Below are 14,073 nucleotides of genomic sequence, written 5' to 3'. Positions count from 1 at the left end.
AATTTATTATTTTTTGTTGAATAGAAATATTGTTTTGTGATGGATTGAGGATTGGTGAGCTGAGGATTTGTGATGGATTCTGGATAAGGTTGGAGATATTGTTTGTGATTGATCATTCGCCGTTAAAATGACGTTTTATTGATGGACATGTTCTCTTCAAATAACCTAAATTAGGTGACCAAATGTGATATGCTTATAGTTAAATCGAGCAGCTTGATGAGACGAATCAAACAAGCTCATGATCGTCGAATTTTGACATCAATAAGTCACTTTAAATGCTTGATAAATAATTCATGATCGACGGAGTTGATATCAGTCATCCAACGAAACACTCCCAACATGTCCTTTATTATTTACTAGTTTACTAGTCATATCACTTCTGAAAAATTACAAATAGAACCCTCATTCTTCACATCGTGGGAGCCTTTAGGTGGGGGGATAGAATAAGACCTTTGAAACTTGAACAATCTTGAAGTTCCGCGTTGGCAACATCGTCGAGAAATCTGCGACACCATGTCGCAGTTGTTGGACCTCAGCCCGACAACTATCATCTGTTGACTACGGTCCCTCTGACCACCGTCACCTAACTACGGTCTTTTCGACCACCGTCGCCCGTCGACTACAGTCCGTTCGATCAATATCACCTGACTACTTTCCTTTTGATCTCCGTCGATGCAGAAATCTATTTGAAAGCTTCTGAACATTAATTGATGATCAAATGTGAAAGCTTTAGAACATTGATTGCATAACCAAATATAATATGCTTATAGTAAAATCGAGCTGCTCAACGAGACGAATCCAACAAGCCCAAGATTGTCAAATTCAGACATCAATAAGGTACTTAAATGCTCGATAAACGATTTATGATCGAGGAAGATTTGATATCGATCATCCATTGAAACACTCACAACATGCCCCGGGAGGAGTAAGAAGTGAAGTGCTTTGAGGCCTGAAGAATCTTGGAGCTCCACCCTGGAAAGGCCATTAACGAATCCATGACATCATGCTGCCGCTGCTGGACATTTGCCCGACCACCATCACCCACTGGTTACAGTCCCTCTGACCATTGTCACCTGACTACAGTCATTTCGACCACCATCACCCTCCGACAATAGTCTTTTTGACCATGGTAGCTAAACTAATGTAGTTTTGACCTCTGTTGCCCGACTACGGTCCCTCCAAGCACCATTGACTAACTACGATCCCTTAGACCACCATCACCCGACTACGATCTTTTTGACCATCGTCGTCGCGTTGCTCCACTATAGTCCTCTCAACCTCTATCATCCTATTACGATTCTTTTGACCTATGTTGCTCGACTATGGTCATTCCGACCAATGTTGTCAGACTATGGTCCTTTCGATCACCGTCGTCAGATTATGGTCATTCCAACCATAATCTCCCGTCGATTAAGAGCCCATGACCACCATTAATCGCAAACTAAAGTCCCTTTGACCATCGTCACTAACCGACTACGATCCCTCTAACCACTGTCACCCGCTGACTACTATCACTCTGACCACCATCAACCGACTACGGTCTTTCCGACCACCGTCGTCCGCTAATTATTGTCCTTCTGACTTATATTGTTCGATTAGGTCCCTCTGACCACCATCACCTAACTATGGTCAATTTGATCACTTTCGCTTGAATATGGTCCCTCAGACCACTGTCACCTGGTTACGGTCCTTCCGACCATTAACGCAGTTAACTACGATTTTTTATTACCACTGTTGCCCCCACTAAGGTCCTTTCAACCTCCGTCGCCCTGCTACAATCCTTCTGACCTCTGTTGTTCGAATATGGTCATTCTGACCACCATTGCATGACTATGATCCTTCCAACTACCGTCCCCCGTTGAATATGATCACTTCGACTAACGTCGCTCGCCGACAATGATCCCTCTAACAACCATCACCCACTGACTATGGTCCCTCTGACCTCCATCTAGATGAGTTAAATTAAAGATAATGGTTAATATGCCATAAAAATATTGATTAGGCACGAATCATGATGCGAATATGAATAAAAAACATTTAAAATTAAATATGGGATCATTTGAACTTCGATTTCAGCAAACTTATAGACAAACTGAATGTCTCAAAGAGGCAAACCCAACGACACCAAAATTGATTCAATCCGAACCCAAATGGGTCCAAATTGAGAGCCCAAATTTATTTGGAAGGTTCAAAAAATTAATTAGTTTATCAAATGATATCTAAATGTTGCATGCTTATAGTCAAATCGAGCGGCTTGATGAGATAAATCCAAAAAGCTTAAGATCATCAATTTTTGACATGATTAATACACATAAATGATCAATAAATGATCCATGATCAAGGAAGTTGATATCGATCATCCATTGAAATACTTCCAACATACGCTTAATTTTCTCCTTATTTACTAGCCATGCCACTCCCAAAAAACTATAAATAGATCCCTCGTTCTTGGGATGAGGAAGAGGAGAAGAGCTTTGAGGCCTAAATATTTATAGTTTGAGACGACTGTTATGACATTTTTTTAGGAATCTATTATATCAAAGTTCACATAAGATGCTTCAAATTGGATAATCCAATCTTAGGGTTGGCTCAGGTTGGCAGTCGATTCGAATATGAGTCTAGTTATGTTTCTATGTTCCTCTAGAAGTACATCCATCTAAAACATGCGGTGATAAGAAGATCCACACAAATGTTAGAAAAAGATTAAACAAGATGAAGAGAGAACACATAGTAATTGAGAAAGCTAAACTAATAAATATCAAGGAAAATATTAATTCCATGAAGAATATTATTAAGTTTACTTAATAAGTTCAATGCATGGCTTCTAAAGAGAAAAATGTAAAAAAGAGGCTATATATATGGCCAACTAATCTACTACTAATATCTTTCTAGCACTCTTTCTACAAAGCTTCCCTAGCCTGACGCACATCTCCTCCAATCTCGCCTTTGTTGAACTCAATAATTGGAACTAAGCTAATAAAGTAATAATAATGAGAGATAAATTTAATGAAAACATATCTTAACATATCAAAGTAACATAGAAAGATATTTAACATGCCCAAATCATGTTTACTTTAAAACAAAGTCCAATCAAAACTATGAAAGCCTAGTCAATAACGTTTTAAATCCTTTGGACAATAGGTGAAGTCTTTAAACAACGAAGAAACAAACTTTTTTGTTAAGTATATAAGAGGTTATGACTTTATAAATATTATATTATCTTTCAATTGACTTCTTTTACAACACTTGGACGCGATTATATACCATACCATGGTCATCATTAGAATTGCATAACCTAGGGCACTAGATAAGTCATTTAACATTGGTGATTGTCACATGAATGGTCTAGTCATCTTGTTTTCATACGAAGGCATCTTCAGACTCATCATTATAGATATACTCATTAATTCAAGTTTATATATATCTAATAGAAGGTGTGTCAAAATTGGTTGACAGATCAGGTTTGGGTCCTAACCAAAATTGATGAAACCAAAATTTAGTCACTCCTAACCCAGCTCATTTGATAAATGGAATGAAAACACCAACTCAAACCCGACCAGCTAGCAAACCGAATGTCTCGAACCAAGCCTATTAGCCCATTTGGTTACAATTTCTTATTTACAATTTACTAACCATAAAGTATAAGATTTTTGATAAAAAAATACAAAGATTATACGCACAAGTAAAAAGAAACATCATGGCTGTTTTATCATTTTTAGTCATTGTTTATCATCATTTAACTACCATTTGACATCCACGTGCCTCATTAGTTGACTCCACATCATTTTTGGACCATGACATTCCATTATTCATCATATTTTTCTCTCCCGTGCGAATTGAACATCTCAAGCTCTCAAACATCTTTTCTAGGTTCTTGACAATTTTTTAGATTCTCCCACAATATTAATATTTTGACCATAAAAACTTACATAAATTCTTCAAACCTTATAAATAACTATGCAAATATTTAATGCACTTAATCTCTGCATTGAATCCATATTCATAAATACTAAAATAAATCATACTTATGAAATATTTTTCTCTTAGTGTGCACTCTAGGATGTTAACTCAAAAAAATTTTCTTACGTGCCTATAGAAGCTAAAAGATTACAAGTAATTTGACATGATTTGTAACAATCCCAAAATAGTCTTCTAAATTTTTTTCTACTACTCCTACATGCATACATTTTACATGATCAATGTATCTCTTTTAATTATTGATGCAAACATGAAAACTCTTATAACTACATTCCTGGGAACAAAAATTACTTCTTGTTAAGAAGCCTAAATATCTTTTAAAGAAAGAAGGCTGAAGAGGCCCAAGCAAGAGATCTTTTTAGCTACTAGTTTTCATAGCTAGCTTGAAAATCAAGATGACATATCATAATAATTTCTTTTCTTATATCAATTGCTCAATAAAGCATGATGAAACACCTCCATTATTAATTAGCATCCAAACTATCAATAGCTTGATGAATTGAAATAAAAGAAATAGTATAGTAGATTATTCCCTAAATTAAAAATATGGTATAAGTCCTTCCATAACTCAAGAAGTGATACTTCACAAAACTTAGTTTGATAATCTTAAATAAAATTTAGGCAGAATAACACAAAGATAAGGTTTTAATGTAGGTTTAAAATACGATCTTAGTGTTTTTTCAAATCTATATTTTTGTTATATGCATCAAAATCGATATACTTATGTAGCAACTAGCATTACTAATTATTTATCAATAGCAAGCAATTAATTAGTTATTAGGAGTTTAAAAACATAATGAGGTTATGGGATTAAGGAATATCAACATAAGGAAACTGAAGGAAAATCTTAACAATGCTAAGCTTAATGTATTGAAAACCATGATGCAATCTATATAGAATGCTCAGAAAGAAAAAGAATTTGGTATCTGTGAGATTTAAGGCAAAACAATTAATGTATCTAACATGTGAGTGATAAGATTTACAATGAGTCACGACATGTGTTGGTAGCGAAGAAAATTGGTACTGCCAAATGATAGGTATTCTTTGATGACAATATAAGAGAATCTGATATGGTGTAAAAGGTGGTGAGGAATAAAAGAAGCATGTTGGATGTCTACATGTATAGATAAAGGATACTCAGCATGCGACATTGCATATTATAGAGGCAGTTGTTAAAATCTTGGCCTTGATGGCATAAGAAGACGCTCCATGTGAGATATGATGTTAAACTCGTGGATATCTAAAAAAGTGAGATGCATTTGAGGTTCTAGTTTATTTGAGATTAGTAGATTTTTTAGCTTTTTTTCATAAAAATTTAAATAAAAATGTCTCTATAATAATACAAAACAATTTAACTTAATAATCTTCATCATGTTTGGTAGTCAACCTCACGCGGCTTATAGATAAATAGGGAGAATAGAGAAAAAAAGATAAGAAGGGCTATGATTTACTTTTGAAAAACATCATTCATGGTCAAGGAAAGAACATTTCAAAATAAGATTATTCTAATTTTCTTTTCCCTCTTTTAATGAAAAGAGACTACTTATTCTATTTAAAAATTATAAAGAAATGGGTAAGGGCATATCTATTAAAGCTAGCTAATATTTAATGTAATATGTATATATACGTATTATACTCATCTAGTTAGTCCATTGTCGCCGTTATTTATATAAATAAACAATTTGATAATAGGTTTTTTTAAATAAATATAACAGTATTTAAATCAATTTGAAATCAAATGTAAAAGGTATTATCTTAAATATTTGTTTTACTTTCAATATTAATATATTATAACTTGTAAGAAGATTATTAAAATTCTATTTTTTAATAACACTTTACATCAATTATGGGTTCAAAATCAAAACATTTGATTCTATTATTTGTCATATTGTTGGAATTATATAATAATAAAAAATGCAATGAATTAGAAAATAAAATAAATATTATTATAAATTTAATACATTTCCTATCTTTATAATTATTATATTCATAATGCCATTTCATTCTCCTATATACTCAATGCCACCAAACATGAAGAAAGAACGATACAAGGAAAAAGAAGAGCATAGCATAAATTCCTCTGTCAATTCCTGACATATTTGTAATCCTAGACAATGTACAACAAGTCAATTAAAATAAACTGTAACTGGTCAGAGGATGTGGATTCAAAGTCCATTTTGAGGGGGTTGATCTTTTTTTCCATAGGCACCAATAGTCAGTTGTCCTGCCTGACACAATGGGCGGCAAGAATTTTCGTAGTAAAATTTATGATATATTTGAGATGGTTTATAAAATTCATTGTGAAGTTGCAATGATGAAAACAACTCCGCTATTAGGATTGCAAAGTTTTTCTACAGCAACATTCATGAAATCGCTAAAAAAGTCTTTCTAGCAAACACAAACACGGTAGAATTATAGTAGTTCTTAAACTACTGCAAATAATTTAGTAGGTCTTTAAACCACTGTAGTAGGTCAAACAAAGTACTGTGAAAGTCTGATTTATTAGTATTGAGAGGTGCATGAGGCATAAGATACATCATAATTTTTACATGAAAATCCTAAAAAGGGAAAAAACAATGGTGACTTTCCTAGTTGAAATGATCCCACTAGTGTTTATCGTTGGTTATAAAGGATGCCTTTATGTGGGGGAAAGTATTAGCTCAATGTAGTAAATATGCATTATATATTTGCAGTTGGAAGGATCCAATTACATGAGAGTTGATGTTAGCTTGTTTATTTGGCTGATAGGGCTATAGTCAGACGATAGTGGCTGGAAGAAATGTAGTTAGGTGATGGAGTTTAGAGGGGCAATAGTTAAGTGATAGTGGCCATAGGGGCTGTAGTCAGGCAACGATGGTCCGAGGATCGTAATCAACTAATGACCAAGGTTAGAAGGAATGTGGTAGGGAGTCAAAAGTCTAACGACTATAGTCGAGCGATTGTGGTTTGAAGACTATATTCGACAGGAGAGAAGGTAGGAAGGACCATGGTCGGGTCATAGTGATCTAAAGATCATAGTCGGGCGATGGAGATCGGAGTGGTCGTAGTCAACGGTGGTGGTCTGAGGACCATAATCTGATAATGATAGTCTAAGGACCATAGTGGGATAATGTTAGGCTGAGGATCGTAGTCGATAGGTGATTGAGATTGGAAAGACTATAATAGGTAATTCTTGATGGTCTAAGAATCATAGTTGGGCCATAGTGTCCTATGATCATAGTCGAGCGATGATGATTTGAGGACCGTAGTCAGGATACGGTGGTTTGAGGATCGTAATTTGGCAACGGTGGTCGGCTGTACCGTAGTTAGACGATGGTGGTCATAGGGATCGTAGTCGGGGGACGGTGGATGAAGGGATCGTAATCGGCGGGCGATGCAGGTAAAAAAGATTGTAGTCAACAAAAGTTATTAAAGAGATCATAATTGACAGGCGATGGAGGTCAGAAGGATTGCAATCAACAATGATGGTCGAAGGGATTGCAATTGGGCGACTGAGATTAGAGGGAGCATGGTTGGCTGACAATGGCTAAATGGACTAATGTCGGGCGACAATGATCAAAGGGATTGTAGTTGGGTGACAATTGTCATAACTTGATCAAATGTATATATATTATTAAGAAATGTCTCCGGCTAAATCGAATTAAGGTAAGACTTATTTCAATTAATTTAAAATAAACCATGCTTAGTTATGTTGGGCAACATGATTTATTATTTTTTGGAAATATCATTTATTAATTTCAGAACAATATTATAAATCCCTCCTAAATCAATTAAAAATGGGTCAACTCATGTTGATTTTGGGTTTCTTGATCGATCAGGTCAACTCGAACCCGAAATTTTTTGGGTTGGGTTAGGGTCGATTGTTCGAGACATGTCAAATATTGACACCCCTAGATTACATTAGATTGAACATATCATATTGATTCTTTAGTCCTTGCATTGAAAGCTTTAATGAGCTTTTGATTACTGTTGGGCTTTAAAGCTCATTATGTGAATTTTTATTATTTCAGGTCTAAGAAGTGGTCAAAACCAGTTGGATTGAGATTGTTAGAGATCCTCATTTTTTTTTTTTAGATTTTATTATGTCTTTTATTTTATTCTTTTATAGTGAGGAGCTTGTTATAGATTAGTGATTGTAGTGATCACCTAACTAGTATAAATGATATTTTGGGTGAATAAATAGTAAAATTTATTGATGTATATAATTTTAGTTGCTTTCGGTGGTTATTATTTATATTTATGACTTATAGAAGCTCCTATATATTCTTAAAATAATAAATAGACAATTATTTTAAATTTGATTATGTGGCGTTACAGGATGTCCAATGATGATTTGTTGGTGGAAGTCTGATGGTAGCGACCGAGTGACGAGGATTCACCGGTGGTGATTCTTGGGTGGAGTTATGGGATTCAAGTCTCATAGCTCTCTTAAATCTTTAGCCCAAGTCCAAGCCGCCTAGTCCATGTAGAAAGTAGAGGCATATTTATAGATTTTAAGGAGTGGCATGCCCGTAAATATCAAGAATATCTGGTGCAAATACAGAGCACTCGATCAGACGATATGTATTGAGCCCTTTGCTCGTTGAGTATTTTTTTAGTATTTAAGTGCTTAATGATGTCAGAAGAAAGCAATCTTGGGCTCATTGGATTTGTCTCGCCGAGCTGCTAAATTTGACAATAAGCATGATATATTAATTTAGACATCATTTGGTCACCTAATTAATATTCTAAAGCTTTCAAATATGTTTCAAACTAGTGATTTTGGCCCATTTGAGCTCTGATTGGACTGATTTTAATGTCGTTAGGTTCATCTCATCGAGACATCATTTGGTCACCTAATAATTATTAAGTATTAAAAGGACAGTGGCCCATACTAAGCATATCACATCTTAATTTTTATTTTTTAATATTTGAGCCATTAAAATCACATAACTTGAAATTTAAAACCATTTGATTAGCAATCAAAACGCCCAACTAAAAAATCAAGATGAGTTATATCACTTCTTTAAAACAAGTTAGGCTATATATGGGCAGGAATTTAACGGTAATCGGCAACAACAATACTATAGTACTATTACGGTATTACCCATGAACAAACAGGTACAGCTACAAATAATACAAAGCACTATATAGATATATATAGCTTTCTATGTAGGCCAGATTGTCACATTAAATTACTATCTATTTTTGAAGCTCGTATTAATAAAGAGAAATTGGGTTATTTTAAAATTCTTAAATTTATTTTGAGACAAATATAAACTTTATATTATATTCATCTCAAAATAAAATTAAAAAATTTTTAAAATTTATTAACCCAATTTTTTTTTCACTATTAGTTTTTTAAAGAATATTAATCGCCCTTCGCATTCTTCCATATCTGCTCGAGCTCTGCTGCGAAAGTATTTTGACGGCCAACAACCATTGTTATATGGTCCTTTCCACGGAGCACCTTAAGATGAGCCCGCGGAACTTTTGATTGAACTGCGTAGCTGCATTCCACCGGAACAAGTTCATCATTTTCGCCATGAAAGATGGTGACGTGGCACTTAAGTTGGTCTCTTAGAGCGTCAAGATCTCTGTCCATCTTCTCCGTGTTGCCACAAATCACATTGTGGAGGGTGTGCCATGCTGCATTGTGGGTGTGGCACATGAACCCTTCGATCAAAAATGTTCTAATCCTGTTCCATGTAAGGAAAATCAAATATCGAATTAATATGACAAAACTATTAAAGATAAAAACAAATAAAAAAAGATTATTAATTAATATTAAACATCTTGTTTTTTTAATAATATTTCATATTTTTTATGTAAATATTTTTGTGTGAGGTACTCTTGTTATGTTTTATTCTGCAATTTACAATTTTTATAGAAAAATTCATTTGTGACCTTTAATATTACGTATGCATGGGGATGGCTATGCATGTCCTATTAATTGATAAAGGGTTTAAATGTTTAGCTGGATGGATATTTTTGTCTATAAGTACTGAAAGCGAGTCTGTATGAAGAATTTTTTTTTTTCAGGTAAATTTATATATACATTATATATATAAGACTCAAGCTTCGTTTGGAGTGATTATTTTATTTCTTATTGAAGTATTTTTTAGTAAAAGAATTAAAAATTTTGTACTAAAAAGTTGCTTCAAAAAGTAGTCAAAAAGCCGTCCTAAACGAAGCCTCGAAATGAAAACCTTTTGATTGATAGACAAAGCTCTCAACCAACAAATCTAAATTAGTTATTTATTCGATAGAATGTAATTAGATCCAATCAATACTGTTAGTGCTTGTAATTGTTGTCGCATAGAAAATTTAGGTTAATTAAACATAATTTTATTTATTTACAGCATAAAGACTTTATGATATTGTTGGTCAGATTAGAACTTATGATTGATTGACTTGAAATTATGCAGTCCAATCTAACAGTTTGGCTCTATTTGAGCAAATGTAATTCATTAAGAAATTTAATTCTAAGTAAATATAAATTTTAATTTAGCATTTTTTGTTTTGTTTGTAATAGTTTTTCTACTATTTTATGGTATGAAAAGTATTTATTAAAAAATAATATATATTTAAAAGACAGCTTTTTTTCACAACTATTATTTTTGCCTTAAGAAAATACTTTTTAAAAATATTTTTTAAATTGTAGTTAAAAAACGAGTCTTAAAATGCAAAATTAGAAAAATTTAGACCAACCCAAATAAAATCTTATTATTTTAATCTTTTGGGTGTATTGATTTCAGGGAGAATGTTTATTTTCCATTTTTTGCATATATAATTTATATATCAATGTTTAAAATTTATTAATTTTTATAATGATTTAAATATTTATGAATTATTTAAAAATGTAATTAAATAATGAATAAATATCAGTTTAAATGTCTAACTATACTCATCTACTTCATTAATCAAAAAAAATATATATATATATATATATATACATATATAAATATTTTAATATAAATTTAAAGAATATATTTTAAAATTATTTTTTTGACATACTTGAAATTCAGTGTAAATAATTATTTAATTTATTACTATACAATTGATATCAGATTCAGATTATCCTAACACAAATATTTTGCTGAGGCAGATCTGAAACCAAATTAATGATAGCAAATAGGTTAGTTACCTGTTCAAAGTCAGGAGCCTAAAGATGTAGTTCCAAAGCCGATGTTGCCTGCATATCACTAGACATATTGTCCTGCTCACATGCTCATACCAACAGGCCATGGATGCCGCAAAGACCATCGGCGGCCAAACCCTTCGCGGCGCCACCCTCCTCATCACCGCCTGCCCTCCGTCCCCTTCTCCTCCTGGAAAGTATGGCTGCAACGACAAACCCAACCATATTATAACTTAACCCATTCAATTAATATAATTACACTAAATATGCATAACAGTGTCGGTGACTTATATGGGTAGTAGTAGTTGGTGTGTCATTTTCAACAATTCAATATTTTTGCAAAAAAAAAAAAGCCAAATTATACGCCTTATAATTGCTTATGAAATTAGATATTGTGTAGTAAAAAAAAAAAAAAAAGAATACTAAGGCACTTTATTTCTTTTCATTTGGGAATGCTAAAAGCAGCGAAACTATAAGCCAAATTCAGAGTGGCAAAATATGTCTTTTATAATAATAAATTTCAAAGTTTTTGAAATTTATGTTAATATTAATTTGAGCTTAAAATTACATATATTAAAATTCATTTTGATAAAATATGTCGTAATATTTTTAATAAATTAAGTAATTTAGTATGATGAAAGCAGTGCTCTGCCGTCGCGCCACTAATTTATGTTATTTCTAAAGGGAATTGAAAGAATTAATTAGTTCAGCGCGTTAATTAATTAACTCTTAAATTACCGGCGCGAGAAGTGTGAGTGAGATGACGGAATCCGGGTGTCGCGCGGCGAGGGCGAGCGCGAGGACAGAACCGAGCGAGTGGGCGACGATGTGGAATCGCCGGACGCCGTGTTGACGAAGCACCGACCGCTCGATCATCTCTACGTGCTCGGTCATCGTGTAGAGCGACTCATCCGGCTTTGGGCTCCGGCCAAAGCCCAGTAAATCAACAGCCAGAAGCCGATACTTCGACCTCGCCGCCTCCGAAAACTCCTCGAACACCGTCTCCGTCCAAAAACCTGAAGAAGAGATGAAGCCGTGGATGAAAACTACGTCTTCCTCAGGCTTCAGCAGATTCCCTTCGGCGCGCACGTAAAGATTCCGCGATTGGGATTCGCCGCAAGTGCTCCAAGAGTTGCAGGTGTGGCAGTCGCAGTCAGACCACCGCGGAGCGGCTCGGTGTTTCGTCTTGCGGCTGGGGATTTCGAGAATAGCTTGGGTTGGAACGTTGTGGGCGGCGTATTTTTTTAATATGATCGATGCCAAGTCGGATACGAGATAAGGGCGGAAATGGAGTGTGTCGGAGATGCTGTCGAGATGGAGGCAGTTAGTGGCGGGGCAGAGACGGAGGACATTGCTTCTTCCTCCGCGGCCGCGGCCGGGCCCGCGGCCTCCTCTGGCGAAGATGTCGCCGGAAGAGGAGATCGAGCAGTAGCAGGCCTTCCACTCCCTGTCGACCGCGAAATCCGCGATCTTGTAGACGAAGCAGAGGACGGCGTCGAGCAGGTCGAGGAAGCTGAACACAATTACGCTCACCACCGTGTTCAGCGCCCTTCCGGCTACTGCGAGGAGCCCCATTCTCCCCATCAGCTTCATTTTTCTCCCTTCTTCCTCTTTTTTGTACCAACTCGTGTTTGAGTGTGGTAAAAGAAGGAGAAAAAAGATGGAATTAGGAAGATGCGTGCTTTCTTGCCCTGTTCCTTTGTTCACGATTCCCTCTCCTTCGTTCCCGATTCCCCTGGTTTTAAATTTGGAAAACCATACGAAACCAAGAAGCTGTCAAAGGAGAAACCGGAGAAATCCCAGCCGAGGAAAAGGTCAGGTGCTCAGCCTCTTTACAAATGGATCTTTAAACAAAATGCAAATGTTGGCAGGATTCGGAAGAAACAAACATGGAGTAATATATCATTCGGAGTAGTGTCGAGAATACAAATATGTTTAGCAAAAAAAAGAAAATGAAAAAAAAAGAAAACAGTAAACTCCTAATAAATACGAAAGAGTTTTTTTTTTTTGGTGTGATTATTCCTGTTGAAGGATGAATTATTCACTTGAACTTTGAACTTTGAACACCGTTCAGAGTCCAACAAAAAATGGGCCATGTCACCTCCTATTCGGTACTGCGGCTCGTTACTGTTCGGTACCAAACTCGATACTGCTCGGTACTGGATGACGTAGCTGCACTTGATTCGTCTCTGGATGATAAGCTGTGTCTGGTGTCTGGACAAAATAATCTTTCTTGTTGAAGTGAATTTTGTTCTCTTGCCGATAATTTGGCTGGATTTCTATAATGAACAAAAGGAAAAATTATTCTGTGCAGACGCCGGTTGCAGCTCTATGTTTGAAGGCAAATTAGGTGCAGCAACATTAGCGGTATCGAGCAGTGGTACCTAGGGAAGATGTGATGTGGCGTATTCTGATTAGTCTCCAGACGGCGTTCGGCGTCCGCACAGAGTAATTTTTCGAACAAAAGTTAGGATAACTCATTGTTTTTTTTTTCGTGCATTTATTTAATATGAATTTGTTTTATATTTCATTTTTATAAATATTATTTAATTAACTTCTTACATTGATATAATCTATCCAACTATTTTTTTTTACTTGAATGCAGACCAAAATGAAGGCCAAATGCATATAAATATCAGAGTTAGTGAAGATTTATATTTCATTTGGGACAATTCGTTTTCTTATTATTTTTAGAACAAATTTTCAGAACAAATTTATATCATTTTGTCTAGAGCATTTATTTTAATATATTTAGGAATAATCATTTATTGGCAAAAATATTTTAAAAAAATTTGAATTGATAATGTATTATATTTGTATAATTTTTTACAATAAATTATATATTTAGCTAGTCAGAAATAGTACTAATAAAGAAACTAATTTTAGCTTAGCTCTGTTAAGAAAACATTGAAAGATTTCTCAATACATTCGAGATGGGAAATGTACGATGGGTATAAGTGTAATTAATTTTATCT

The 14,073-nt window shown here is 34.6% G+C and overlaps 1 protein-coding gene across 1 annotated transcript; it reads right to left on the bottom strand.

Moving 5' to 3' along the window:
* Positions 1 to 9,015: 9,015 nt before the first annotated feature.
* LOC110106094 (probable lysophospholipase BODYGUARD 3) lies at positions 9,016 to 13,093 on the bottom strand. The gene is made up of 3 exons (XM_020835846.2): positions 11,837 to 13,093; positions 11,105 to 11,301; positions 9,016 to 9,656 (listed from the first exon to the last, which is right to left on the bottom strand). Exons 1-3 carry the CDS (start codon positions 12,689 to 12,691, stop codon positions 9,329 to 9,331), a joined length of 1,380 nt encoding a protein of 459 aa, XP_020691505.1. The 5' UTR covers positions 12,692 to 13,093; the 3' UTR covers positions 9,016 to 9,328.
* Between the last annotated feature and the right edge of the window lie 980 nt (positions 13,094 to 14,073).

Source organism: Dendrobium catenatum, unplaced genomic scaffold (assembly GCF_001605985.2).
Source record: "Dendrobium catenatum unplaced genomic scaffold, ASM160598v2 fragScaff_scaffold_853, whole genome shotgun sequence".
Lineage (NCBI taxonomy): Eukaryota > Viridiplantae > Streptophyta > Magnoliopsida > Asparagales > Orchidaceae > Dendrobium > Dendrobium catenatum.
Note: the sequence above shows the minus strand (reverse complement) of the source record. Positions and strands in the feature narration are given on the sequence as shown.

Bases quoted from the DNA above. Each gene is read 5' to 3' on its own strand.
- LOC110106094 (XM_020835846.2), bottom strand. From the start codon at position 12,691: ATGAAGCTGATGGGGAGAATGGGGCTCCTCGCAGTAGCCGGAAGGGCG. The intron at 11,302-11,836 runs GTAATTTAAGAG...TTGTCGTTGCAG, and splicing joins CACTCACACTTCTCGCGCCG to CCATACTTTCCAGGAGGAGA. The intron at 9,657-11,104 runs GTAACTAACCTA...TACATGGAACAG, and splicing joins AGGCTCCTGACTTTGAACAG to GATTAGAACATTTTTGATCG.